Raw genomic sequence first — 24,866 nt, 5'->3', positions numbered from 1 at the left:
TAGTACTACAACAATTTTTTGACTGTGTCCTAGAAAAACTTCAATATTTTGTTTGGCATTACACTACACACTTTTGCACACACTTCTTTTTTGGCTCATCAGTACTCTTGAGATATTTCCCTTTATCCCCACTGCCTCTGTCCATCGTATCAAGTTATTAACCCTTTCACTGCCACTCTGCCAGCCATGTACAACTTTAGCTATCGGCCTACTGCCAGCCATTTTGCTGAAAATTGCCGATTTTGCTTCATATGTATACAATTTTTTTCAACTTGAACCTCTATCTAGAACATTTTTGTTAGATATTTTATTTTTTAACTTGTTAACAAATAGTGTTATGCAAAAAATTCAATGTAACTACACTTTGTGCATTGTTAAAGCTATGTGAAGCTACGATCACTACGACGCTAAAGCGATCCTCAACAATGTTCCTTACTCTTACAGAACTACAGTAATACTTCAACTTACGAGTGCTCCAACGTACGAGAAACTTGAGATACGAGCTAGCTTTTAAGCAAGTTTTAGCACTAACATACGAGCCATGTTTGAGATACGAGCACGTGAGTCAGTTGCCAAGTATGCCGGAGGTATTTTATGAGAACAGCATCAATCTGTATTTTTCAACTGCACAGGTTATATTTTTTTACCGTGTTTTTGTGCACGCTTTTCAGTGCAGAATTATGTGAATTAAGAGTACTGTGCGTAGACCGAAAGTTTGCCAGGAAAATGAAAGATGAAATGCAAAGAAAAAGCAAATGATAACAATTATTAAACGGAAAATTATTGAAAAATGTGCGAAGTGTGTATGCGTGATTGAGCTAGCTCAGCAATATGACAGAAATACATTCACAATTATCAAACAGAAGGATTATATTCTGGGCATTTATTTAGTTCGCAAAAGGACTAACCATAGTTTCTAAACGGCGCAGCGATCTTCATGACCGCTGATGGCGAGACTGCTCAGGCATTGGATAAAAGATCAACAATTGGCCGGTGACAGCGTAACTGAACGATGCTCTGTGAAAAGGCCGGTGCTATCTATCAAAACTATAAACATTCGGACAAGTTGGCTAGTGGTCGTACATTAGCCGTTTGTGACGACACCTGTGTTCGCCCTAATCGCAACATGTTGAAAGGGCGACAAGGCAAACGTCCTTAGATAGGTTTATCTTAAAACGGCCGACTAGTCGTGAAAGCGAAACAAAGGAAAAATTAGCTAACCAGCGAGAAACTTCCAACTACCTTATGAACGCCGAAGAAATTTTAATTACGTAAAGTTAAAAATGAAAGTTTGCTTTTAGGTTTGCTTCTAAGTTTGTCTTTTAAGACTTTGATAAAATCCAAATTTATCTAAGTCAACTGTTGTAGTGAAGGATAACTCTCTATAACTCTCTAGGATACCTCCCTCTCTGGCAAATGCTAGCGTTAGCTGCTATTGTATGTATTTAATTTTACATTTTAATTAATCACATTTTCTTGCATTATTTTTTATTTGTTGCTTTTTACAAGCTTATGGTAAGTTAGGACAATAACCAACATGTTTTTTCTGTTACAATATCTTGTTTTGAGTGTTTTATTTGCATTTTTTAGAGTATGGAAACCAATCAATATATATTTAATTGTTCTATATATAAATAAATTGCACCAACATGCGAGTAAATTGACATACGAGCTTAGTCTCGGAACGCATTAAGCTCGTAAGTCGAAGTATGACTGTATTAGTTTCAAAACCATCAGAGTCAGTGCTATTACTTTAATTACATGTGTGATCACGAAAATCTGAATCTGATTTGGCAGTAACGTCATCAACATAAGTAATTATCTGTTTTCTAACTCGGGAGGCACTTACAAAAACTTACACAAAAAATGTTCGTTTTCTGGTTGGAAACTCCCAAACAAAAATTTGAAGTTGCTTCATTATTTTATGGTAATTTTATAGAGAAATTTGACAAAATCAACACATAATTCTCTGTTTTTTAACTTGAGAGGTACTTTCGAAAGCCATAATAACACAAAAAATTGTTCGAACGTCAGAAAGAAAAAATGTTCGTTATAAGTTGGAAATTCCCAAACAAGTATGCGTTGTTATTGGCTGAAAGTAGTCACGTGACTGAAAAATGATGCTATGTAGCCCTTGGACATTGATCAGTTTTGCGAAGAGCTAGTTTATTTAAAGCAAGAATATCTCTGGTCCTTGATCATTTTTGCTGAAAATTTGTCACAAATGCTAAACTTTGTGGCCAGAACTATTTAAGAGAAGATAAATCTAGTATTTTGAGAAAATGTGACGTTGATCATTCTTCTGTTGAGGTCTTCATTTGATTGGGCATCAACATTGCAAAGTTGAAATTTGGAGATGAAATAAGAGGCACAGTATTCCTCCCTACTTCGTGAGAGGTGTTCTCTAGACCCAACCGCAAAATGGGATTTCTACGAAATAGAAATTAATTCTTTTCAAATACGAGCCATAATTTTAACACTTCAGAACACTTACCTGCTTTCTAAACTTTCACAATTGTTCTATATATAAGTACATGTACATTTCCTTCCTTTCATGTACATGTGGTATCCTTGTATAGTACATTGTAGTATGTATGGTATGTATAATATGTGTATACATCCTTGTATAGTACATTGTAGTATGTATGGTATGTATAATATGTGTATACATCCTTGTATAGTACATTGTACAAACAATATTGAAATCTGTAAGAGATTAAAAACAACTGAGCGGAGAAACGTGATTGGGGCGAGAATGAAAGAGGTAAAGTCAAGGCTAAATATTATTAGTGTTATAAAATGTGAATAAATATTTGTCTCAAAGTTTGAGGCAGTGCGCTGACATATATTCAGTAGGTCAGTGGTTCGAATCCCAGAAGGACCATTGGTGAAGTCAGGGGGTGCATCCGGCCACACTTGCTCCTATGCCAAATCCCATGTGGTCACAATATATATTCAATTTCAGTATAAATCTTGTTTTCAGAATAAAACACCAAACATGCAGTTTTTTAAATTTTAATTGAAAAGTTTTTTTTAATTTTCCCATTCTCCATGCATGTTGCGGAGATGGAATAAATCTTGATAATGAAATTAATCATAATATCCTTAAAGGTTGACTTGCAACAAAATTGACATTACAATTATTTGATATGAAAAGCTTCACCATGTCTTACTCTGTTGTGTTGTAGGTGCAAAATATGTGGAAATGTGATTACAAGCTCTTAAAAGCTCAAAAACGAACAGTTAATCGCAGCCACACGAGACCGCCGTAGTTTGGATTCTCTTTTCAAAACGGCTCAAATGCGACGTAGCTGCGGTAGATGGTTTTCGTTTACACTTTCATGCAACCTTATTCGTCGAAATATTTTCACAAATATACTTCACGTATTCAATAAAACTATGTCTATTGTTCTTACGCGTTTGTTTTATCGTCATTGTAATGCTGTCACTTTTAGCACTGATATCTTATAACTTACCATAAAAATTCGTTTAATTTTTTAGCCTTAGCTTGAAGGAGTACATATCATTGTCTGATAATCATGACGAGCCTGTTGGTCACTTGTGATAATCGAAAAGTGCTGCAAAAATTATTTGCGAAGTATTAGGTCACATGATCAGATTACGACTTGCCGATTAGACCAAACCGAAACAAAACTGTAAAGTAGCGAGTATCTATATTTGATACGGGGTCTTCGGTAAAACCCCAAGTGTTTGTCATAAACTAGTGCTACGATACGTTTTATATTGAGCTTTTTATTGACCTTTCAATTCACGTGAGAACATCACGTGACAAGACAATAACCAAATTTTATGTCTACGTCAGAGAAACAAAGAGATTCCAATCTACGGCGGCTTTTCGTTTTTTAGCTTTTAAGAGCTTGTAATCACATTTCCACATATTTGGCACCTACAACACAACAGAGTAAGACATGGTGAATCTTTTGATCCCAAATAACTGTAATGTGAATTTTGTTGCAAGTCAATCTTTAATAAATAGCATGTACAAAATAACTAAAGACAAATATAATTAGGTAAAACTATATTTTTAAAACCAACACAATGTCAAGCCTGCAGTTCCAGTAAAGTGTATCTAATGTCAAGTAGCAATAAATCTCTTTTCGCTGCTTATTATTATCTCTCCGTTGTAGCTAAGTTGAGACTTTTTAATTTCGTTTTACATAATTTACATTTCGATTTAATTTTTTTGTGATCTGAAAATAATTGAGCAAAATAAAATGTATTCTAGAAAACATATATTCCAGTAGGCCTATAAGTGAGCAGCGATTTCAGTAGACGAGCAGCTACAGCGTTATGTCGAGGTTTTACTGTAAATGATAAAAATGGCTGCTTGGTTGTCTTCACTACATGGATATGCTGTAAAAACTACCAGGCTGTATTGGTAATAATTGTGATGTAGGATAGTGACAGCACTTCAGTACATGTTCCGTTTGTGAACATGTACTGAAGTGCTGTCTAGACATGCATCTTTTGAATTGCGCTTTCCCGTCTTTCCGCTCATGTGATGACATATATGGAGTTATACTCTCATTGTGCTGCATTAAATATCTTATTTATTAATACATGTATATATTTTTACCGCACCAACGTCGCTTCAGTGTGCTTGTACCATTCGTCACACCAGAAGTTTTGAAAACCCTCGAAGAGCTGGTTTGGCAAAGCGCTTTGACTTTTATCTGTTTTAGTTGGACTTTTTGTAGGAATTTTTAAAAACAAAATATTTCTTCTTTTTGAAAAGTTTTTGAAACATTAAAAATAAGATAAAAAAAGGTTTTTTGTGTATTTTTTTTGATGTTTTCAAATTATGTTAATTTTTTTTTAATTTTCATCTTTTGCGAATATAACACGTTGAAAGGAGACATCAGTGTGATATGCTAAGTATTAAATGAAACATGAATAACAAATGGAAATATTGTATGTGAAACTGAGATGTTTCATTAGATAGTGCATAGTGATATGATAGGTGAAGCATTGTGTATTGACACGTGGTTGATAGATAAGGCATTAAAGAGGAGGAGCATATTATGGTTGATCTTTGAGATATTGTACTGTGACACAGATGATAGATGAGATATTTTATAGTGACATGTGATATATTATATATTGAAACAGATGATAGGTTAAGTATTGCATGGTAACTCCGATAGGATTGCTGATTCATTGCATAAGTAAACATAGTTCGATAGGACAGATGATAGGTGACGCATTGTATAATGACACATACTTGATAGATAAGGCCTTATATTGGACCATAAAGTTGTTATATGAGGTAATGTATGGTAATATACATGCTGATGATAGATCGAATACTGTCATGACACAGAGTTGTAGGAATTAGAATAGGTATTGTGTAAGGTGCAATGATTGCGGGCAACTGCCTTTAAAGTTGTACCCAGTTCGTTACTACCTGTTGTTATTGACTATGTTGGCCGCCGAATCCAATGATGTAGTCCGGACAACGGCCCTGTTAATATATTGTAGTCCGGTTCTGTGTCCTTAAAACAGATACCGGGTCGAATCCAATTACCCTCCGGATAATCCGGTTTAATAAATAAGACTGTTGCGGGTAAAATATCTGTATTTTATCATATCGTGTCCAAACACCAACTGCCCTTCATAAAATTCGGGCCTCTTTTATATACAACCAACTGCGCGTAAAACTTGCCCGGACACAGAGAAACGAACTAAAGGCCGTGTCGACCATAGTCCATGTTCCGGGTAACAATGACATTATCGTTAGTTCAATATAAAAATATATACAGTAATTCATATAATTTCATAAGTACAATTTAAATATAATTCACATACTACTGTTAATACACAAACAAAACTTAACATAAATGAAACAATAAGAATGAAAGTGTTATCGTGTGTTCTTTTAGTTGTGGTACTTCTCTGTAGATCGGCGGCTATCGGTTTCATTCCGAGGAACATAGTTGAAAGATGAGATATTGCATAGTGACATAGATGATAGATGAGATATTGCATAGCAACACAGATGATAGATAATATATTGCATAGCGACACAGATGATAGATGAGGTACTGCATAGTGGCACTCAATATTTCTGTTTATTCAGGAAAAGGAATGGATAGAACAAGAAAAGATGAACTCATTTTTGTCAGTCGCTCAGGGTTCCATTGAAAAGCCAGTGTTTCTAGAAGTACAGTACAGGGGAGACAAATCAGACGAAAAGCATATTGCTCTTGTTGGGAAAGGTTGGAATATTCTACACTCTTTGAAGTAACGATATTATCAATGTTTTTGTAATATAGGGTTATAAGAGTGTTTACTTTGTTAGACTTTGAACAAACATTCAGAAAAAAGATTTATTTAAAAAAAACATGATTTTTGTCTTACACAAAATCTACCAGGTGTAGATCGAGATTAGAACTTTCAACTTTGGGTAAGAAACCGAAATACTCTCTTGTGTTACACTTTCAGTTTGCAAGGTTCATGTTATGGTGAGTCTACCTCTTTGTCTGAACCTCTATCAGCCTTTATACTTACTACTCGCAGAAATATAAATCACAGCTATAACTTTCTTATTCAAGCTATCTATTTCTTTTTAGATGCAGAATATTTGTTAAAAATATACATATTTTTAATAAATTTGGACTCTACAATTTGATTGTGTTACTTTTTGTCCTCGCTTTTCCTGTATCAATTTTCATATAATTTGATCTAGGACAGTTATTATAAAAGACTTTGGTACAAAACACAGATTTGGTGTTTAATAATGAATATACAGGACTGTATATAAAGGACTATATATAATATTTAGAGCTGCACAACGATTTAAAAAAAATTAATCGCGATTAATAACTGGTCTGACCCAGTTAATCTTCGATTAATCTTAGAATTAATCTTGCAAAAACCTGCATATTCAAAAACAAATAATACAGCTACATATAGATTAATTATATTTTAAACAATTGTTAGCAGTAGTACATGTTATGTACAATGTACATAAGTTAAAATGTAATAATTAACATGAGTATGAAAACTGTCTATGAAAGTCTAGAGCCAAGAGTTGAGACAGCACAGTTTATTCACATTATCTGAATAAAGAGATGCCCTCTTCCTACATACGATATTGCCAGCTTTAGAGAATAGCTGCTCACATGGGACAGCAGTGCCGGTAGTCAGTAGTATTAGTTATTGTCTGCGACAGCTGATGATGATTTCTGCGCGGTAGGATGAGAATTAGTTAAAATATATCTTAATGATGATGCGCTGTGGTGGTAAGCAAATTCTTTCTGGCATATACTGCACTTCGCTTTTTTGTTTACGCTTCCAACAACTTACAGAAATGCGCTACCTTGGGTGGAAGACATATTTCTGCTTTCATGTTCCAATAAAGTGTCAATCTTATATTACTAATATTCTGAAGCTGAAATATGATTGTGACTTTTTTGAAAAATGAAAATACATGTATAATTTACTTAAAGAAGTATTTAAAAAATAAACAAAAATAAACTGTAAGATATTAAATAATACTGAAATCACTTTTGTTGCTGTTACCTAAAAACATGTTCAAACAACTAACAACATGGCCGCTTACAGCTAGATCGGCACGATGCTTGTGCATTGTATTGTATAAACAAGTTTAATGTTAGCGACTCACTGTGTTTTCATAGTCGAGTGCAAAATAATTGTGGTTTAGTTTATTGGTAAGAAAGTGTTGCTTGTCATAACATTTGTTAGTAAATTAAATGGTAGTAACCTGCTACGCTAGTATTACTAACGTATGGTACTAAACAGTACAAAGGAAAGGAACCACATCAAGATCATCACCGCGGTTGCATTTTAATTGAAGATTAATTGGCCCAACTCAGTTAATCGTTTATTTGTAATAGTTGCGTTAATCGTTTAATTAGCGCCGATCATTGTGCAGCTCTAATAATATTATAAAGGACTATAAACATGTTACTGCAAATTACTGCATCTTGACAATTTACTAACTTGGTTGGTGAGTTAGAAAACTATGTTGTTGTGAAATTAGTGTTTGTGCCACTAAACTTTTCACAGCCTTTTTCACTAAACTGATCATATGGACATTTTGAATACTTCCTAAATTAACAATTACTAGTTCCCTGGCAGTTAAGTGTGCCGTGAGAAATCATTAGGTGTGCTGATAAAGCGTGGAGTATAAGTATTTGTCCACTGATTCATAATAATTATGTGTTCACAATTATTCTGAAATTATGGAAGGTTGATGATCAGCTTAGGTGTTGGAGTGTCAGGTTGCTTATGCTAGAAGTCACTAGTTCAAATCCCAAGTGAAGCAATCTTTTATTCTTACATCTGACCGCGGCTTTAGACTGACACGACTCTTATTATAGCAGAAACTAACATTCTGCCAGTTTAGTGTGCATGAGAGATTGTCAGGTATGCTGACAAATAACAAAGAATAAGTATGTACGCAGTTATTCTGAAATGACAGTGGGTGATTGATTGGTGCACGTGAGTAGTGTTGGAGTCTCATTTGATGCATTAATTTTTCCTCCAACCGTAGTGTATTATTCTACTAGAGATTACCAATAAAATGTGATGGTGGGTTTAGTAAAACTCAAAGTTACTGGAAATGTTAATTTTCAAACTGTTAAAAATTCTGTGTTTTTGTCATCAGTTTTGGCTTGTGATGATTATAACCTCACCTAGTCATCATTTTAGTAAAATGAGTTTTGATAATTCGCTGTTATTTAATACTCATAGATTTCAGTCAAGTTATTCCACTCAACAAGGTTAGTAATAGGAAGTGAATGAGGCTTGAAAATTTGTTACTGGTTATGGTTGGTCCTATACAATGGTAACACCATTATTAAAAATATAAAACATTTATCATGTTTTTATGTATTACATATTATATTATTAGTATAATTTTTTGCGTATTACTCTCATAATTATAGTTTTTGAAATACTTTAATAAGTATACATCATTTTTTTTAATTTGTTCCAGCATCAAATAACATAGATAAATACTTCAAGCAGTTTATATAACATTAAACCATTGGAAGTTAATCCATTTTAACATTTACTTTGTGTGTTGAAACTGTCTTATGTTGGAGCAAATATTCCTATAGGAATACATGTTAGTATGATTAATATGTTTCATAACTATTTAGTCAATGATAAATACTCTTAAAAATTATATGTAGGCCTAGCATTAAGATAAATGCGTTGTATAGAATGGTTAAAATATAAAGGTTACACGTAAAATCTAAATTAATAAATAGCAATCAGTACAGACAGATCAATGTTATCATTTTGGGTCAAGTAGGTTCGGTGTTGAAGTGATAAAAACACATGACATATTTTACTTTGGCATACACTAGATATAGTGTAATAGAAGTTATTTATATATTTTTTATTACTTTCATGGGTTATTTTAACTTTGTTCAGCTTTTGATTGTTTTTTGCAAAAATGTATATTTTCGAAATATTTTAATGTCATATGTTGCTAATCATGTGTCATGTCAAAAGCAATATTAGCTCAAATTTTATGTTGTTTTTCAAAATTTCTATTGTGGGGATAATTAGTCTACATAAATACAAGATACAATGCGCTCCACCAAGATCTATTTATTAATATTTAGTATGTTACTGTGATTAGGCAATTGCAATGATGCATACGTCATTGATCACAGCATTCCACAGACAGTTGGAATTAACAGGTTATGAACTTTCTAGTTTATTTTTAGAAAGTTTATACTTTTAGAAAGTTCTAGAGCTTTCTAGCAGAAACAAGCTTTTTAATCGTATGAAACAAAATTCAAAATGTTCAGCATCGAATTCAATAATTGAGCATAAATATATTAGGACGCTGCAACATGATAATAAATATTAAAAAAGAAATGACACTCACTGTAAAACCTGTATTTGAACGCCGTGCCGCTCTATTTATCAACCCTTCCCCTCTTGTGGCGTTTTATTAAAGGTGACGCTCAAATAGAGGGTGGCGCCGTATTTTTCCACTAGCTTGTCAGAATTTTGGGAAGATAAATTTAATCCTTTTACAGGCGACTTGATGCTAATGTCGCCAATCTTTTGCTCTTTGTGTCAGCCAGAGTTTTTAACAAAACGCTTTGAAGTTGTCAGGTAAGATTGTAAACCAAATTAGTGAGGAATACGAAAACAATGGATCAGATTTAGACCTTAGTGATTTAAAATTTGAGTATAGTTTTGATGATTGTGACAATCGATCTTCTTAGGTACACAATCACTAAAATTATTGCACCCACTACAGCGAGAACGAAAAAATTAATTGTTATTGGTGGAACTGAGTCATTATTAGTACCATTTTATGGACACTTTTCTGCCGATCACTTTCTATTATGGGTTCATAAAGATCAAAGAATGTCACATGGCGGTCAAATGGCGTTTCAACCCTTCTATAGTGACGTTCTATTACAGATGGCGTTTAAATAAAGGTGGCATTTAAATAGAGGTGTTACGGTAGGGGCTTCTGTAACACCAAGTTCAAGTCTTGTTTTATATGGTTTTAATGTCGTCCATTTCCAACAAACATTTTGATGTATTGCACTTGGGTAAAACTGGCTTGTTTGTTTGTCCAGCTACCAACATCTATTGTAGGCGTCACGTTTGATTCTGGTGGGATATCCATTAAACCGTCTGCGAATATGGATGCAATGAGAGCCGACATGGGAGGAGCTGCTTGTACTTTAGCCGCCCTTTGGGGTGTGGCAAAGTTAGCACTTCCTGTTAATGTGTCTTTGTATATTCCGCTCACTGATAATATGCCTTCAGGTTAGTTAGAAGTTTTTCGATTTGGATGTCTCATTTTCAGGTTTCAATAGTCCTGAAAGTTCATGGTAACTTTTATAACAATGCGAAATATTTTTCCAGTTATTAATTTGTTTGTGTTACTGTCATCACTATCTATAGTACAGTAATACCTCGACAAATGAGCTTAATCCGTTCTGTGACTGAGCTTGTGCATCAGTTCTCTCATTTCTCAAGTCAATATTTTATATATAAAATAACTAAATACAAATTAATCCGTTCCCAGACCCTGGAGAAACACCTAAAAGCAGGATATTACAGTGGAATCCCATATTTTTAACTGTTTTAATTCAATTTCTATGATTCTTATATTCTTACTTTTGAGACAGATGGGACTTGACAGCGAAACGTTTAGTACACTAGAGTTTTGTGACGCTACGTAACATAACATAAACTTTAAATGTAACAAATGAATTTAGCTTACTATGCACTCACTTAAAAGTAAGTTTCAATTTTAGTAAATTAAATTAGTTTTATTTTATCACTAAACTTAGTTTTAATTATGTTTTCATTAATTTTTGTTGATTATGATTTTCTTCCAGCTCTGTTCTTTTTGGCTCGTGTTCACCTTCATTTTATCCGGTCCTTGTTGAAATTTTTTTAAACTCACATAAAAAAAGATTGAGCAATATTATCTTTGAAAGTTGCCTCTCGCATACTCGGCCACTTAGCAGCCAGATTGAGAACCCATCTCATATGTTCGTATCTCAAATTTGTCTGTATCTCAAAGCAAAATTTTGCTCAAAATTGTCCTCATATCTCAAAATTTCTGTACGTCAGGAGACTCATATCTCAAGACATTACTGTATATAGTATATGATGTAGCAGGATGGTGAGCAGACGGTATATTCTTTATTTGCAGGTAGTGCAATCAAGCCTGGAGATGTTGTTACAAGTCGCAATGGTAAGACAATTCAGGTGAGCTTTCTCAGTACTTCATGGCGGTCAATGATCCAGGCATACTCCATGACTTAAAATCATGAAATTATATATTGTGCTCTTTGAGTCTATTTATCAACCCTTCCCTATAGTGGCGTTTTATTAAAGGTGACGTTTAAATAGAGGGTGGCGCTTTATTTTTCAACTAGCTCTTCAGAAATTTGGGAAAATATTATTAAACTTTTCACCTTTCAGTGATGATAGTGTGGCCTATATTTTGCACCTTGTTTTAGTCGGATATTTAATAAAATGCTTTGAAGTTTTCAGGTTTTCAAATACGAAGCTGTGAAATCAGATCAGATCTTGCTGTTACTGCTCATAGCAAAATTCGAATAACAGAAGGTCGTTCTATTAGAATATCAGGAAAAGTGTAGCCATGGACTGACATCGTGCCCGCAAGGATCGGTAGATTAGACTTTACTACTCATAGAAGAAAGTGTGTTTTGAAATAGCGATTTAAAATGTTGCTATATAGCAGAGATAAGAATGGGTCTAAAAAATTGAACCGACCGGTCCGCAAGACATTTAGCCCTAACCCAGCCTGAAATCCAAGTTGCGTCTGTGGACTGAAAATCTTACTTCTAGTACAAAGTAGTCGGGTCTGTTGCAAAGCGGTAAATGTGGCATTTAAACGTTTTGTACAACCAAATCACCTTTAATGTAAACGAGTCGAATGAAGTTACTTCTGATGAAGTAAAATTACAAACGGATCGACAAACGATCGCTGTGGCGGCTGCAGCAACAAACACACGACTAAAATATTATATCCGCACCAAAAGTTTACAAGTTAACAGCACACGAACACAAGCCCAAGTAACTCTCACTATACACATCACACTCTATTTACTGATATTCATAGACTTACCAGCATTAACAATAATGTTTTTTTACTTAGAAAAATATTCCTGGGCTGACGCAGATGAGAGTTGTTGTAGAGAGTTTGTTTTAATCATGATAACGCATGATATCAATATTTGCATGATTTGTTGCTGTTCAATTTCGAGTTTATCACCTATTATAACGAATTATCACCATATTTTGCTATCTATGAGTGATGACTCATACTGCTATTGAAATAATAATATAATTTTCTTGTTGGTCTACCAATCACTGACTACACTTGATCCCTAATTTCCGTGTCAGTTGCTATTAACGTCTGTGACCTAACACATCCCTTTCACTGTTTGTAATTTCAAGTTTATTACAATCAACTTCAACACAGCTCCGATATGGCTAAGTTTCCTCCATACAGCGATAGTGTAGCGATGTATCCCCGTGTGCCATTGCAACGCCGTAATGGAAACAACCGGCTCGCTCTCATTATGTCGTGGTTCAGTGTCGCTGTTCGGAAGTGAAACACCTGTATGATGCGCCATATTCGCCTCATGGAAACGGCTTTAGTGACTAACGGCGTCGCGCTTGGACATGTGTCGGTCTTGTTTTACTGTTGATTCAGTTAGCAAAAGTTTTTTTAAAACGCTCTAATCTATCTGTTTTCACTTGAAACCTTTTAAAGATACAACCTTTTAAAGATACAACCTTTTAAAGATACAACCTTTTAAAGATACAACCTTTTAAAGATACAACCTTTTAAAGATACAACCTTTTAAAGATACAACCTTTTAAAGATACAACCTTTTAAAGATACAACCTTTTAAAGATACAACCTTTTAAAGATACAACCTTTTAAAGATACTACTATAATGGCCGATGGAAACATGATCTGCTTGTCGCTCCAGTGAAGTGTTTTGGTACTGCGCACTTATGTGTCGCAGTAAGGAAACTTAGTGTTCAACGTTCATATCGGCATTTATGTTAAAAGTCGACCAGATGAGGGGCTATGGCTAAACTGACAAATACTACTTTTTCAGAAGATCGTCTATTTTTAAATCTACTAATTTTGTTCAGGTTACATGCAGAAGGTAGGAGAGTTTGGAAAGTTGTTGAACTTTTTTCTTGTTGCTTCTTTTTAGATAGACAACACTGATGCTGAGGGCAGGTTGATATTAGCAGACGCCTTAGACTATGCTTCTACATTCAAGCCTACCTGCATGCTTGATCTTGCCACTCTTACTGGTGCTATTGACGTAGCGTTGGGAGCTGGGGCTACGGGCACATTCTCCAACTCTGGTCAACTCTGGACCGGTAAGGGTAACACTGTGTTTGGTATGTCCCACATTTCAGTTGTCACTTACGTATTATGAATATCAGGTACTCATTCGGTTGTCAGTAAGCATTATTTTATTTATTTTGTAAATATTTGTTTATTTATTCTAAGATTTTCCGACATAAAGCTGCAGTAAATACTCTAGCCCAAAGTGCCGCCTGACATGCGATGCTTTAAGTTTTTAAAAGCACTGTAGTTTTGTTGCCAAAACTGAATAAGCTGTTGAAAATCTAACAAAAAATCGTAACCCTTTGAACCCTGACCCTGGCTCTGTTTACAAATGCTGTTTCTAAGTAACAGCATAAACCAGTCAGATTAATTGAGAATTATTAAACAAAAAATACTTCCATTTTTAACTGTTGTCAAATACCTTTCTCTACTTTATTTTACTTAGCGCCGAATACCACCTGAATAATGCTTTTTAAAATGCAGTTTTCCAAAACGTTGTAGTTTTTTTATCAAAACTAAAGAGGCTATGGAAATTTTAATAAAAACCTTAGCCTTTTGAATCCTGACGGCCGGTATTCCAGCACTGCGTAGGGTTTGTCAGAAATTTTAATTGATGGTATAATGGCGTCCACATGACTGTGTTTACAAATGCTGTTTCTAAGTAACATCGTAAACCAATCAAATTAGTTCTTGCATAGGCAGTTAGGCCAGAAATTTTACTTCCAGTTTTAACCGTTGTCAAATATCTTTCTCTACTTTCATCGTTGTAATAACAATTGTACTGGGATGATATCGAGAAAAAAATTGATACGACTCGTTTGTTGGTATGTTATAGAACACGTGGTATATATGTGGTACAGAATACATCTTACGTTATTGACTAAATTAGTATGTTGGATAGAATCGCCAGAGAAATTCTGAATGAGGTACGACCAGCCAGACGAAAATAATGTTGTTTCTTCCTATATTTTCTTGCATATTTGTTATCAAGTGATCTGGGTATTGTCCAGCTTTAGTTCAATTTATTCTTGTTGACGTGATGCCATTGATTTGGCTATGATTTGGACTAGTGCTGGGCACGAGTACTTCTTGGCCAACGGGTTTAGACTTCTGACTTTAGACTTCGCCCCCCTCTGTTCGGGTTTTTCGAGTATCGGGTAGCTAGTAGTGCTAGGCTCAGGTATTTCTTTGCCTACGGGTTTTTCGGGTATCAAGTTTGTTGACATGGATTTTATGTTTCAATTTTCTAAACAGACATATTTTCAAATTTACAAAGCAATTATATTTCTTTTCAATTTATTTATCATTTTTCAGTTTTTATCGACTGACATTCGTACTCGCAGTGTTAACAAGCGGATTGTTAAACAGTCAAAATAGTCTGGGGCCACAGGGCATTTTTGTGTCAACAGGTGGGAGAAGATAGGGTCCATGGTAACTTAATACTTAAGCATGTTCTATGGATCTCTGACTTTTTGTAGATGGTGCTCCAAATCTCATAAAAAACTTTACATTATCGGCTTTTTCCCCCGTTAGTAAGGCTTGTTGGCTTAGTGAAACTTGGTTATAATGAATTATGTAATCCACAATAGCTAGCTGTGGTAATCAATTTAAACAGTTATTAAATTTTCACTGCTACTACCAACACTGATGACAGTTTCTAACAAGGTGATAGCGGAAATAGACTAAGGACCTATGTGTTATCAGTGAACGCGAACACGCGCCGTATTAACAAAAGCATAGATTTGTTTACGAAGCCGATTTGGCTAATTGCGCAAATAAAATTTGATTTATGTATTTCTACTCACCTTTTAATGACAAGTAATCACTGCTTGACTACAATATCTTCGGTAGGTATAGTAAATAAGATATGAGATGCTTTATTATATCTATTAAATTAAAGACTCGTTATACCCCATTGTTGTGCCTCCTTAGCAAAAATGACACCGAAATGCCCTGTGGCCCCCAGACTAAGAGCGCAGGGCGCAATAGACCAAGTTTTTGTTCACAGTACCCGACAGATCTGTGTACCAAAACTCGAACTCGAAAGTCAAAACCCGAACCCGAAAGACCGGAATACCCAAAATCTCTATTACCCGATACTCGAGAGAAGATAAACCCGCGAGTTCAATGAGTATTACTACCCGTGCCCAGCACTAATTTGGACCATTACTAATTAGCTGTCTAGTGTTAAGCTATCGCTGCTAATGTTGTAGATATGCATGAGGCAGCTAAGCACACAGGAGACAGGGTATGGAGGATGCCCCTCTACAAGCTCTACACTTCACAGATCAACAAAACTCCACTGGCTGACCTCAGCAACGTCGGTTAGTCGATTTAATCTAGTTCGTGGTCTCGCAGTACTCGGAGTTAATGATGAACTTACACTAAGTTTAGTAGATTTTATCAGAAAGTCTGGGTATTTTTCTTTCATTTACAATTGTTATCGATGTTGAGGTGATTGAGGTGATCAGACTGCCAGGATGTTTCTAGATTAAAACCCACAAAACTTGATCTCGCTTAAAACGCTCAGATCAAGCGAAAGTGGGATTATGACGTCTATAATTGCAAAGACACCAAGAGATTAAAGACTCGTGCTCGTTTAATTAGAATATGATAGCCAATCAACAATAATTAGTACACTATTAATGCATTAATAAATAATATATACATTATTTATCAATGTACTATTTATATATTTACCGTATAACCTTTAATTGAATGCCATGGCGCTCTATTTTTCAACCCTTTTTCTATAGTGGCGGTCCATTGGAGGCAGCATTCAAATAGAGACTGGCGGTCTATTTTTCAATTGGCTCATCAGAATTTTGGAGAGGCAAATTTAGTACTATTACGGGCGAAACGAATGTCGCCTATATTTTGCTCTTTTTTCACTGGAGCGATATTAAACCTTTTGGATGCAATAAATCTGCTAACATGTCTCTAACTTGTCAAAGATCTCTTAATAAATGGGCATCGAGAAACCTAGAAATATCTCTATTAGTTGATATCTATTGCTTGCAGTTGACCTGTGATGATATTATAGCCTGTGTTCTTCTTTGAAATTTGCTTAAGTTTTTAATATTTATTTCATTCTAAATTTGGAGACAAATTTTCATTTTATATCTGTATTTGACATTGTTGAATAAAAGCTTATTGCACTCTTTGATGTTTGCTACAATTTGCAGCCAAAACTAGCTTTTTATGTGCAAAAAAAGTAGAGTTATAAGCATCGCTCTATCATCAGCCATGTTAAGGTAGCTGCAAGGACGCTATTAATTAAATAGCATGCTGTGAATCTGCTTATTTATTAATTATACAATAATAATCTATCAAATGATACAAATATTTATATTTATGAACGAGTAACATAAATGAATCATACTTATATTACATGCAGAAACAAAATTAACGTTTTTAACACAAAAATATTTTTATCGTTTGCTTGTATAGCTGCGTTCTAATTGTTGCTTTCGATGGAACGAACATATTTTAGTTGTCCAATACCTTCTACAATATCTTCTAACCTCAACCCTTCTTTTGCACTGCTGAACTAGTCGATATTTGCGTCCAAACATTTTAGCATGGCTTTCACGGACTGCATTTAGCACCTACGCAGTGCGTAAAAGTGTTCTTTGTAAATGTAACCTTTGGTCCAAAACTTGCAAACCGGTTTTTATATGCATGGCCTTCGAAGTATTAGGACCGCGTTAAACAATAAACGACTATTAGCCTGAGACAGAAGTTATTTCTATGGCGTTGCTTTCAAAGTTCAATCGACCATCGTAAATTTAAACCGTTTTTTCTATGTAGGCTTCATCAAAGTAGAAAGACCGCATTAAACAGAGAACTACTACTAGCCTGAGACAGTTATTGGTTATTTCCATGGTGTCGCTTTCAAAGTTTTAATGAAAAAAAAAACTAAAAGCTTTTTAATTGGGTAACGAGAGAATCAATTGTTATTGGTGTAACGATTCATTATTAATACGATTTCGTGGACACTTTTCTACTGATCATTTGATATTATGAACTTGTAAAGATCAAATAATGCCAAAGTGGTTTTCAAATGGAGGTGACATTCACTTGGAGAGTGGCGGTCTATTTTTCAACCCTCTTAGGTTGGCGGTCAATTGGAGGTGGCGTTCAAATAGAGGCGGCATTCAATTAGAGGTTTTACGGTATTTGTGATTGTTTATTTTTATTTATGAATTATTTATGTCTATCTACAATATTATATATTAATAAGTCCCACACTGTCATTCTGTGTGTGTGTCTGTTAGTCCATGTAAATGTTTTGCTTTTCTCCATTCTTTGGCAGACTTCATTCGCATACCCTCTGTGTCCTCTGCCAGGTCACTAAAACTATTTGGTGTCATAATTCCATCTGGTTCCCAAAGACCAGCTTCATAAACACCTTCATAAACCACGCTATGTGATTGACATTGAAAGAAATCCCCGCCGTCTTAATAGTTGTACCTAATTCTTAAGTAATTACATGAAAAATTTTTACCTGTTGCAAGACGCTATGCTGTTAATACAACAATATGATATTCTTATTGTCTTAGTTTGAAAATCAGGAATGTGTGTTACTTACATGTGTGAATACAACAAGGAAGCACCTTTGTTTTGGAGTTGTCTTATTACTTGTCTTGTTATGTATGTTTTAGCAGCCCTATTGGTAGTGTACTGTTATAATATCCAAAAAGGTTAACTGAGTTTGTACACTATTTATAAATGCGCTAAAACTAATTTTTGAATTTTAAAATTTTAAAAGCTTTTTAAATTTTAAAAGCTTTCTAAAATTTTATGAACCAATCTTAACAGGTTGAGCCATGGTATCACCTGCGAACATTAGTACAGGTGTTTGGTTTATTTGTTTGAATTTTTCAGTAAACAGAGCTTGGATGTGTTTTGGATAGCTGTTTGAGAAGGTTAGGTTTGTGATTGTTTTGTTTATATGCCACGACATCAATAAACAAAGGAAGTGTTTTTGGAGTGTTGCGCCATTTGGTGGACACTAGAATGAACGTAACAGCTGTTTATTGCTGTGTACATACATGAGCTTTTTAGGTTTTTCTTAAAAAACCTAAAAACCTAAATCTGGTCTAAATACAATGAGTGCCAATAACCATAATAACACAGATTTAGTTTAGTTTTCATACAACTGCTCTTACTTGCTGAGAAAGGGTGTAAATAGCCAATAAGAACAATTCTAATGAAAAATTTATAGAAGTACATGTAAATGAGGAATCAACCACAATCATTTCTCATTTAGCCAAAGATTGTGATCAAGTTGCAATAGTTGGCAAAAGCTAGAGTTGTTAGCATTACCACCTGTTAGCACCTGTTACCACCTGTTACCACCTGTTCTAATATGAATAGTAATTATAATCTATATACAGTCAAACATGGATAACTTGCTCTTGGATAGCTCGAACACATGGTTAACTCGAACGGTTTCTTTGGTCCGTTCCCACATAATGATAAATTGCTTTAGATAACTCGATCTCAACTCTGTTAACTCCAACAGTTTTTTGCCCAACGGCTACCGAAACGGTTGTTATCGCTATAGAAAATCACTTTATTCCAAGCCATAGAGATAAACCTCAACTTTTCGTAATTCATAGGCGTCATTATTACCACCATAGGCAAAATATTTTTGTCAACGACTTTTCTAAAGGTTTGGTGAAATTTGATTTTTACCAAACATCCACTTAGCGATGGCCCTTCGGAAGCAAGGAAAAGTGAGGTAACCTTCGCATAAACTTTTAAAAAAATCGGCAAAATTGATCTTGGTTAAAACGCTCAGAGGAAAAAGATGTCTTTTCTTCTGAGCATTTCAACAGCGATCAAGTTTTGCCAATTTTAATCTGCAAACGTCCTGGCAGTCACATCACCGAAAACAACAAACAAATCTCAAGTGATAGAAGAATTTCTATACTTTCTGATAAAAATTTTTTTTTAACTTTACATTAGAAGCATTCAGTTTGAAACAAGGCATTTATGCTTTTAATTTATATTATAATTTCTATATGTCCTTGTGTCTACTAATAAATAAATAAATACATGGACTTATGACAGTGCTCTGATAACTCGAACACTTTTGCTCGGTCCCGTGAAGTTCGAGTTATCCATGTTTGGCTGTATATAAATATCAGTGTTTGTGTCTTTTCTGTAATTTTGTGAATCCGTGTGCCCTGTTATTAAAATTTAGGAATGAAATACCCGCTCTATGCTGGAATTGTTCTCAGAACTTCTCGCTGGCCAGGCACACATCTTACCAATTAAGCTCTGTGAGATGCATTGAATTCTGAGGCGATATAAGCCGCTATGTCGGTTAAAATAGGCCTAGCATTCTGTGCAAAGCCTGGTTCCCATATCTATTGCGAGACCCCGGTGGTAATATTGCGCAGCAAAACGCTTGCGACGCTAGGCTCGGCGGCTTCTGTTCACATAAAGCTACATTGCTAATAACTGCATTAAAATGTTCGCGAATCCGTGTAGTTTTGATAATGCTGACCTTCACCTGTGCAGTTCATTTCGGGAAGGCTTTGCCTGCGGCTCTCCGCGAAATTTGAACAGCGCAGAACTCTTGCGTTACCACCGCCAGCGGTGGCAGCAGCAGCGGTACTGGCAGCGGCACTACCACCGCCAGCGGCACCGGTACCCGGCGCGTAAGTTCACATTTCACCGCTAATAGCTTGCGGTGCTGTCGCCGGTGCTTTCTGGCGCATATGGGAACCAGGCTTTACGCAACTTGACTAAAGCTTGCTCTCACGGCTCATATAAGTAAGTTTAACAACACGAATCACACCATACTCAAATTAGTCTTTGGCAATGTGGCAGGCTGATGGCAAGTGGCAGGCTGATGGCAAGTGGCAGGCAACTACATGTACATTACCTGCAATTGTTTATAAGCTGTTTTTAATACCTGTGCAACGCCAGGCATTCTGCTAGTATGTCTATATAGATGTATTTGTTAAATTGAGATGGTTTTGTCAAAAACAGCATGCCAGATGCCCAACAGCGGAAGAAAATAGCAGAAATAACATCTTCACATCATTGTCATAGAAAACAAGCTAAGGTGTACCGACCCGCAGATTTTAACCATTATAATAAGAATAGTTTAAGGTTATTCATACAGTTTGCTAAAAATTTAATAGTGGCCTGTACCATGTAAGATTTTTCTAAGTTTGTTAGTTGGCTATAGTGTAAGTGATGCTTTTGGATTAGGAGGAAGTTTTGGGACATTTTTCTTGTCGTTTGCTGCAAAGTGAATTATTTTCATATACTTGTAGCATAGGTAGGGAAAGTAGATGAAAACATTATAAAAATAAATAAATACGTCATGAAATGGATATCTACATTATTCGATGATAAAAAAATTTTAATTAGTTATTTTTTAGCTTATTTGTCACTTTTGTGGTCCCGGCAATGCTGTCTGTATAACAGCAATACAAAAATAATATATTATTATTGCAGCTCACATTTTTTATGCGCTCTAATTTTCACCACCATTATTAAAAAAGTGTTCAATTTAGATCCAAAATCTGTGATAAAAAAATGTTTTTAATATAAAACAATTTACAGTATAATAAACCTCTATGTTATGCTGTAGGTTCTGCTGGTAAAGGAGGGGCGTGTACAGCGGCAGCCTTTCTCCAGGAGTTTGTGTCATGCGATCATTGGGCTCATCTGGATATAGCCGGTGTGATGAGCAACACTGATCAAATTCCATACTTGAGTAAGGGAATGGCAGGACGTCCCACCCGAACCATTATAGAGTTCTTAAGCAAAGTCAATCTCAATAAATATTGATAGTTGTTTATTGTAGGCCTTTTGTTTCTCATTAGATATTTGCTTTTATTGACCTTAGTTTTATATATCATATAGTGTCGCTAGACACTATATGATATATAAAACTTATATAGGGCCTACATGTTATATTTTATATAACATATATATTTATACATGTATGTCATATAAAATATATGTTATATTTATGCAACTAATATATTTTATATATCAGTTGCACGCCAATAGTGTCACTAGGCTTTGCATAATTTGTGTATTTTTGTGTTATTGTAGAGTTTTCTTTTGATTAAATTTTTTCATTCAGAATTAATCCTGCTTTGATTTATATTGGACATTTCAAAAAAGTATCATTTGTGTTTGTTGCATATTGGTCACTCATCACTCACAAGACTGACACGAAACTGAAAAAAGGTCTATGCGAATAAAAAAAACTGTAGAAATGGAAATACTTGGCTCATTGAAGCTTGTTTGATTACTGTGCATCACAACAGCAAGTGTGTGGTGTTACAAGCTGTCCAATTTAAACTAGACTTTCGTGTCAAGTTAAAAGCTAAACTTTGTATACATGTCCCTATTTGCCTTGCGTCATTGCAGTGATGACGCCGTAAGAAGTTCAGATATGAATACTCTTGTTTAAATTAGCTTATTTCTCATTCTCACAGACTTGGTGCGTGTTTATAATGTAGCCTCCAAGTTCGGACACTTTATAGTAGTAGTTCTCAGCAACACTTCTGCAACTGCTCGTCATCAATCAATGATTTTGGGTTGATTGGTGCGATTCAAGGCTGTTTATTTAAAACCTGGTATACAAAGTCGAAGTGGAAGCAGCAGATAACAGGTGAGAAAGTCTTACAGTAATTGAAGCACAAACATTAGGAGCAATTTGGTAATAATAGTAATTATTACCAAATAGTAATAGTAATAGCAATTTGGGATGGTGGCAGATGATTGTAGTATAATATTAAAAATATCAGAAAATGGTATAGCCCATTTGTGTTGATGTTCCGTAGCTGACCATTGTTCAGCTGCGATAAAAAACTCCTCATCATTGAGACTAGATAAATATCCTAATGAATAAATACCTAATGAATTTGAGTAACTTGACTGGAAAGATAGATCTTCACTTAAGTCTTTACTAAAACAGTACTTGCTGTATGGGTCAGCTTAACAATCGTTACACATAACAGTCAACAATGCTAGTTATTAACCCTAAGCAAGCGCTTCAAGTGAGATTATCGTAACCAATGTAATGACTATTTTCCCAATGAATGTATTGTATTCAGTGTAGCTTAATGGTTAAATTTGCTGCCTCTGGAAAAATCTGGAAGTCTGAAGATCAAATCCAGTGCCATGCGGATTTTTCATTACTAGATTTCAATTGCTATCCTTGGACACAGAGATGACAGAAGGCAAAAGACAAACAAACACCAAGAGTAATATACTTACTGTTTATCTGTCCAAAGACATGATTAGAAGTTAGGAAAAAAAGAATGTATTCAGCAAGATTCAAGCTCAAAACTTTAGGCTTGGCTTTTCAAAACTCTCTGATCTGCACCAATCAACTGCCTTGTAACGGGTGCAGGTGGTAGAGTATAACGCATGACAGTCTCTCACGGGCAACATGCTCCTAGAAAATTCACGACATGAGAATCAACCTTACGTATTCTGATGTCCAGCCAAGCGTGCTACCAACTGCATTACTTGAGCATCTTCCAACATCTAACAATAATTATGCATTTAGTTATTACACATGATGATCTCTCAAGGTACACCAGGCTGCCAGTCTACTAGTATATATAAAACTATCTGAATGCTTTACTGTGCACAGGTGATAAAATAACTTTCCTATCATTATCTTGAGTAATTGAATGAATGTTAGCTGTCGCAATGAATTACACAATGAGCTTATAGTCACTACGTTACGTGTCATGATCTCCTACCCAGTCATAATCTTCAAGCATACCAGTAGTAACCGATAGTATATTTGCAAGCCGTTCACGCATTTTAACCGGTGTAATGAGTATGCGCATATTTACTCATCGGGAGGTATAGCCAGTTGGACGCGTAGTCTAATGAATAGTATGTATGTCTGCAAAACTAGAGGTTCCGATTTCAAATCCAGTGAGAAGCGGATCTTTCAGTTATAAAACTTTATTGCTATAACTGGACATAATTATGACAAACACTGAGATTTATACATTTTTATATAAATAGACTAAACTCTGATCATTTTCAATGAGCAGTTTTATGTTCACATGCTTAGAAAAGCATGAATCTAGTTGCGTATAGACAACTGGCTTTACCCCAAATCAATATTTTTTGTTAGCTTATACATGTTGATACTATTCATTTGCTACATATTGGAAAATTTATTCTCTTTTTTGCAAAATTTTTGTTAATGTTGACATAAGTTTCAGCATTTTTGATACCGATGTGCTTCAGTTCAGCTTTTATTTAATTCTTGGGTTTTGTTGCTTTAAAAAATATTTCTTTATCATCACCGTTTCCGCAAAACCTAGTTTTCTCCAACCAGACCCTTTTTCCTCTCCGCTTAAATAAAGTTAGGCCCTATTTGCCAGTTTTCATTCTTGGTTTGGGGGATGCGGAGAGGAAAAGAAAATGGAATCAGACGGTGCTTTACTTGGCATGGAATCCTAACTAGCTGTTCATAGATCAGACACTCACGCTCAAGCAGTACACAGTTCATAAAATATATTCCTGATTTTTTCTTGTTTTTTTTTACAAAGTAGAATGTGTCGTTGTTCAAGCATAAATTGTCTCTTTCTACCATGCAGTCCTGAAAATATATATCCAACTTGGAAGGAGGAGAGATAAGTTCTAAATGGTACTTAAAAGCAAAACTTTGGAAAGCTATATCCTAGGGAGTATTTTGTAATTTGTTTCCTGCAGGCGATTTCTTGCTTTCTCACTTGTAGGTATAAGTTACTAGGGCAGTGAATAAACAGCTGGGTGATTCGATGGGGCATCAAAGGCATTTCTTCCTTCATCAACCAAATGGGTTGATACTCATTATATTTGCTTATGATATAGCCTTTATCAACCTTGTTTGTCAGTGTTTATCTCTCTTGCTCAGAGAATATTTACTCAAACAAACGTGCCAAGCGTTGATAAAAGAATGTGCTCAGAACCAAGATCGCGGGTTGTAGAGCAGTTG

At 35.0% G+C, this 24,866-nt stretch overlaps 1 protein-coding gene across 1 annotated transcript in view; it reads left to right on the top strand.

Annotated features, from left to right (window-relative positions):
- Nucleotides 1-21,742, top strand: part of LOC137396847 (cytosol aminopeptidase-like) — a 38,637-nt gene extending 16,895 nt beyond the window's left edge. The window contains exons 6-11 of the mRNA XM_068083157.1: nucleotides 6,098-6,236; nucleotides 10,615-10,788; nucleotides 11,687-11,742; nucleotides 13,737-13,908; nucleotides 16,093-16,203; nucleotides 21,495-21,742. Of these exons, the coding sequence (XP_067939258.1) occupies nucleotides 6,098-6,236; nucleotides 10,615-10,788; nucleotides 11,687-11,742; nucleotides 13,737-13,908; nucleotides 16,093-16,203; nucleotides 21,495-21,694 (852 nt within the window). The 3' untranslated portion in view covers nucleotides 21,695-21,742. The remainder of the gene's footprint in view (nucleotides 1-6,097; nucleotides 6,237-10,614; nucleotides 10,789-11,686; nucleotides 11,743-13,736; nucleotides 13,909-16,092; nucleotides 16,204-21,494) is intronic.
- Nucleotides 21,743-24,866: the final 3,124 nt, after the last annotated feature.

Source organism: Watersipora subatra, chromosome 5 (genome assembly GCF_963576615.1).
Source record: "Watersipora subatra chromosome 5, tzWatSuba1.1, whole genome shotgun sequence".
Taxonomy (NCBI): Eukaryota; Metazoa; Bryozoa; class Gymnolaemata; order Cheilostomatida; family Watersiporidae; genus Watersipora; species Watersipora subatra.
This window is presented reverse-complemented; position numbering and strand designations above follow the sequence as displayed.